The sequence below is a fragment of the Olea europaea genome, unplaced genomic scaffold (assembly GCF_002742605.1).
Source record: "Olea europaea var. sylvestris unplaced genomic scaffold, O_europaea_v1 scaffold578, whole genome shotgun sequence".
NCBI lineage: Eukaryota > Viridiplantae > Streptophyta > Magnoliopsida > Lamiales > Oleaceae > Olea > Olea europaea.
Window position 1 is genome coordinate 161,174 of NW_019264120.1, and position 5,479 is coordinate 166,652.

The window sequence follows — 5,479 nt, forward strand, 5'->3', positions numbered from 1 at the left end:
TATATTAATATCTCACAGTTCTAGAAGGCTGGAAATCACAGGATTTTTTGTCCAGAGTAAATTTTGTGCGCAAACATTCATTAAGTGCAGCAGAGAGATGTTAAATTATTAAACAACTTCATCCATCCACTTTGAGTTTTGAAGGTCCTTTTACATAACTTTAAATCGAATGAAAAAGCCAATTGCCTCAGGTTGCTTTATATCAATGGACGTGAAGTTGAGGATAATAGAGGTTGGACTCATTTTAAATTCATTTTAGCCATTGGTTCAATAATAGGTTTAATTCCAAAGTTTTGAAACAATTAGAAGTTAGCTAAGGATGAAGATGATCTCAAATGACTTCAGAGGTATCTCAATCCATCATAACTTGTGTAATGAAACATGGATTTGACTGAGAATTCATATTTAGAATAACTCATAATTATCGAAAAGAAAATAAGCTTGGGGAGATTTTTCAAAGACTAGAATTATTCCAAGGAACCAATGGTAGAGTTTATTGAGATAGAGAAAATCTAATTCAATTGTCAACCAAAACAGCTAATACCAGAATTTAAAATACCTTAGCTATTTTGACAAGCTGGTCATGATTGTCATGACCATAGAAGAAAGGCTCCTTCCGGAAAATCTGCATGTTAAAAGAAAAATGAGAAATCAAACATTTAACAAATATGAAATTTTAAGAACCATTCCCACCATTCCAGCAAACATACAGCCCAGGCTCCATATATCTAGAGAATAATCATAATCTTGCAAGTCCACAAGCAGCTCAGGCCCCTTAAAGTATCTAAACAATAATTCAAAAGACAATAAGTCAATGGCAATAAATTGAATATAGAAACCTTCCAACTCTTTATCACCAGCAGCAACATAAAACACAAACATAAGCATTAAGGAAACCACAATGAGCATATAGATCAAAATATTAGTGAATGAAACAGACCGTGAAGCCACTCGGACATTGTATTCTTTGTTGGGATGATAGAATTCTGCAAGGCCCCAATCAATGAGCCGAAGTTTCCGCAGTTCATGATCTATCATAACATTGTGAGGTTTGACATCTCTGTGCATTATCCCCTGAGAATGGCAATAATCTAATGCCTGCAGTTTTAGAACGTGGTTGATCAATTAAGCATGCATTCATACATTAAACACCTCAAAGATTTCAGTGACAAGCTAAAGATCAAGAAACACCTAAATAGTGGAAACAAAAACTATTCAATTACAAAAAAGATTCTAGAATATTTTTGAAATCACCAATCGAAGTCATCAGCTCAATGTTGATCCCAGCTCATATTAGTTATTAATTTCATTTGAGTCATAAAAAAAAGTTAACCATCAATCCCCTAATGCCACACCTAAGTAAATTGAGTGACATACACATGCAAGGGAGGAAAACTCAGGTGAATGTGATATAGAGCATAAACTGAACATGGACTCACTAACATTGCAAACGGATACGAATATAGTTGCTTAACTATGCATTATGTAAGCTAATGCAACCACAAAATGACTCTTCTAATGTTAAGGTAGACCGCTTGTCTTTTTAAAATTAGGAATAAGCAATAAAACAGCTTTACCCTGTTTCATTTATTTTGCAGATGTAAAATTGGCCTATTTTTAAATAGCTTTCAGTTGAGCACTAACCTTAATGAGCTAGAGTAATGCAACAGAATAATGAAAACCTCGTCAAAAGTATTTAAAGCATTCAGATAAAATGTAAGCATGTTATTTGATTATGCAGTCCTGTTGTTTTGTAATTTGATTGATTGAATAGATATAGAACACTTCTAAAGGCGTGATATAAATAAATAGATTAATACTCTTGCTCCAAGTCCAAGTGTTCAAGGATTTTGTCATTCTATGATATGTAAGAAAGCCTGATCATGAGGAAAAATGATGCAATCTTGCAGGACCACTTAAAAAATATCAAGTGTCAATAATAATAGAGAATACAAGACTCGATTACTATTTTGGATAGGTATTTATCCAAATAATGGGAATTCATGTAATATATCATAATTTTATCATCATAAGTAGAAGAATGAAGGGAAGACTTCAAGTTGATGGGAGAACAGATGAATTAACATCGTATCTGTGATGGAGATAGAGATAGAGATAGAAGTTAAGTAGGAATTTAAAATAAGAGTTTATTTCATATTAAGATTGTTTAGATTAGATTAAATTAGATTAAACATTTTGATAAAGTTATAACTTGTTAAAACTTCTTTTAACTGTAGATTAGCTGCTCTATAGATAGAGGGCTTATTCATTGTAATATTAAACCTTGATTATATGAATAAAACTATTTCTTCTTTGCCCTCGATTCTTCTCTTCTTCGACCCCCCTTCTTTTCTTGTCTGTTAACAAATTACTACACTCCTATGTCAATCTATAATCTACAAACTAAAAAAATTGCATACAGGGCCAATATGCAGTTTTTTATCGTCTCTCCTCTTCCCATATTAATATGGTATATCACCAAACAAAAAAACTTCTATTACTTCACTTTCCAATTCAAAGAAAATCTATACAAGTGCAGAACCCCATAAAGCTGATATAACCAAGCATTAAGAGAAACAAAAATAAAAAACAACAATAAAAGAAAAAACAGAAGCAATAGAAGAATTCAGGAATCACTGGAAGCTATAATACTAAACCTTGAGAAGCTCGTATATGTAGTAGCGTATGTCATAATCTGTCAGCGTCGGGTACAAGACTTTAAAATCAGTACTATTAACATATTCAAAAATCAAACTGGGGGTTTTGGAGTGCTGATCTCGGACTATATCTAGCAATTTTACAATATTTGGACCTCCACAAAGATTCTGAAGTATCTTTATTTCCCTCTTTATCTGTAGAAGTTAGAAACAATATTAGTAATCAACATACACAATAAACATTTGCTAAGAAGATGCATTGACTATGTGAAGGTATCCACTAGGACATACATTAAGATTCACTGGTATAAGATATTGAAAAACTCCAGTACATTTGAAAGATTATGTAAGAGCTCCTATGCAGATATCTAAACATTTCATTTCCCATGCTTCATAATCCAAACTTAAATTGCTGCAGGAATCATGCAACTTGCAATACTTGTTCCAGATAAATCCTGAAATTTACCTTCTTCTTTTTGACCGGTTTGAGAATTTTGATGATGCACTTTTCATTGTTCGTGATGTTTATACCTTCAAAGACCTCACTATACTTTCCCCTGCCGACTTTCCTAACAACCTCATAGTCGTCTTGATCGCTGAAACAAGGAAATGAGCAAGTTTACTGCTCCTCAAATCCATCAAACCATGCTATAAAACTAAAAGGTGTAAAATATAATAGACAGGTAGCAGCAATAGCTTATTTGAAATATACATATTTATATACTAGTACAGCATCTTTTCTATATTTTTCATTTCCAACACAAATACGGTTGTCTAGGATCTTGGCAATCAATGGTGGTAGCATACTGAAACAAGGAAATGAGCAAGTTTACTGCTCCTCAAATCCATCAAACCATGCTATAAAACTAAAAGGTGTAAAATATAATAGACAGGTAGCAGCAATAGCTTATTTGAAATATACATATTTATGTACTAGTACAGCATCTTTTCTATATTTTTCATTTCCAACACAAATACGGTTGTCTAGGATCTTGGCAATCAATGGTGGTAGCATTTTCAGCAATTATATTCCCTCTTACTCTGTTCTCCTTTATTTACTTTGAAGTAGCAACTTCCTCTGTCACCACTTATACACTCACCTCTACAACATTTTCAGATAGCAACTTTACAAACTTAATACTTACAGAGGGTGTAATTATACATCTAATAGCACACTATATCAACACCATTGCTATTAAAAGACCATCAAAAGTTGTCCAAAGCTACTGCAGCATCACAAACCTTTTAATCCAAAGACTGATTTATGTCTGGGAGTTGAAATCTACAAACCTATTTCTAGTTATGTTGTAGAATATTTGTCAAAATGATGAAGTAAAAATAAAAAGCAGCAAATAAGAGGATATTCTTAGGAAAATCCATTTCCAAAAGTCACTATGGAGTGATGGTGCCCAATCACAATTGAATCCCAACTGCATAATTCAATGTAGCCTAAAGTAAAGCTAAGCTAACAAAAGAAACCAAATCATTTCTCTTCCTCACGATGATGATAAGGCCATGCATCTAGCATCAACCCGTATTTGTATAATACATATCACTTTGCCAAGATAATGTACAGTAAACCAAGAGCATTGAACGAGTTAAATTATAAATCATCATAAAAAAATATGCTAACATATCAATTAACTCTAAATCAAATTCAAATTACAAGAAACGTTCTTAAAATCGAAAAACTAGGCAATCAAAAACGTAAAATCGCCCTAAATTAGGGCTTTTAGGAATTATACCCCCATTGAACAGTGAGAGATTCATAATCCCAGTAATCTCGAGGGCGTTGAACATTGACGTCAGCGTAAATATATCACTTTGCCAAAGATAATCTACAGTAAACCAAGAGCATTCCAAAATTGAACGAGTTAAATTATAAATCATCATAATAAAATATAATCGAGAGCCAACGCATAAAAAAATATGCTCACATATCAATTAACTCTAAATCAAATTCAAATTACAAGAAACATTCTTAAAATCGAAAAACTGGGCAATCAAAAACGTAAAATCGCCCTAAATTAGGGCATTTAGGAATTATACCCCCATTGAACAGTGAGAGATTCATAATCCCAGTAATCTCGAGGGCGTTGAACATTGACGTCAGCGTAAACTCGAGACTGCGACATCGCAAAGCTTCAGATTTTCTCCTTGGGGAGGAATTTCACAGGATTTGGATTCGATATATCTATAATTGTATATATTTTATTCAGAATACTGTAAGCGGAATCTTTGTCCAAATTTTTTTGTATTTTTCTATTGATTAAACAAATTGCTGACGCTGTGACCCATGAAATATTCCACATTGTGTTTTTTGAAAAGGACCTCCCTTTTAATATCTTCTCTTTGCTTACATTTTTTTGACAAATTTTATTATAAATGACTACTTTATCAATTCAAATGGCTTCCTTTAATTTCTGTTTGGTTTTATTAAAAATTATATCCCTACTTATCATGAAAAAGAGAATGTGAGATTTATTGTTCATTTTTGTCAACAATAAATTATTCTATTTAATTACACTGTAGTTTTTAGTAAAGAGAGAATAAAACGTATGATTGAAAAATAAAAATTTGTGGATTCTATAAAATATGTGATTAAAATTAATTGTTGAGTTTGATTTAACAACTCGAACTAAATTTTAATAAGTAATTTTTACATTTTCTATTCCAATAATGAGTGGTGGAGAATAAGAAATTTTATGGAATTTGCATTATCTAATTACTAGAAAACTATGCATCTATATTACATTGAAATTAAATAGAGTCCAAGAAGGATCTCTCTTCACTCATTTAGGTTTGATTTCAATCAACAATCT

General features: G+C 32.0%; 1 protein-coding gene across 2 annotated transcripts in view; it reads right to left on the reverse strand.

The window, feature by feature from the left end:
* The window catches only part of LOC111389320 (casein kinase II subunit alpha-2-like), a 10,376-nt gene extending 5,419 nt beyond the window's left edge, over positions 1-4,957 (reverse strand). The window contains exons 1-7 of one of the 2 annotated variants that reach the window (XM_023014242.1): positions 4,744-4,957; positions 4,403-4,439; positions 3,124-3,253; positions 2,658-2,852; positions 941-1,098; positions 694-784; positions 560-625 (exon numbers count right to left, since the gene is read on the reverse strand). In XM_023014242.1, the coding sequence (XP_022870010.1) occupies positions 560-625; positions 694-784; positions 941-1,098; positions 2,658-2,852; positions 3,124-3,253; positions 4,403-4,439; positions 4,744-4,792 (726 nt within the window). In that variant the 5' untranslated portion in view covers positions 4,793-4,957. Of the gene's footprint in view, positions 1-559; positions 626-693; positions 785-940; positions 1,099-2,657; positions 2,853-3,123; positions 3,254-4,402; positions 4,440-4,706 lie in introns of both variants that reach the window. The other variant, XM_023014241.1, reaches the window with a different exon arrangement.
* Positions 4,958-5,479: the final 522 nt, after the last annotated feature.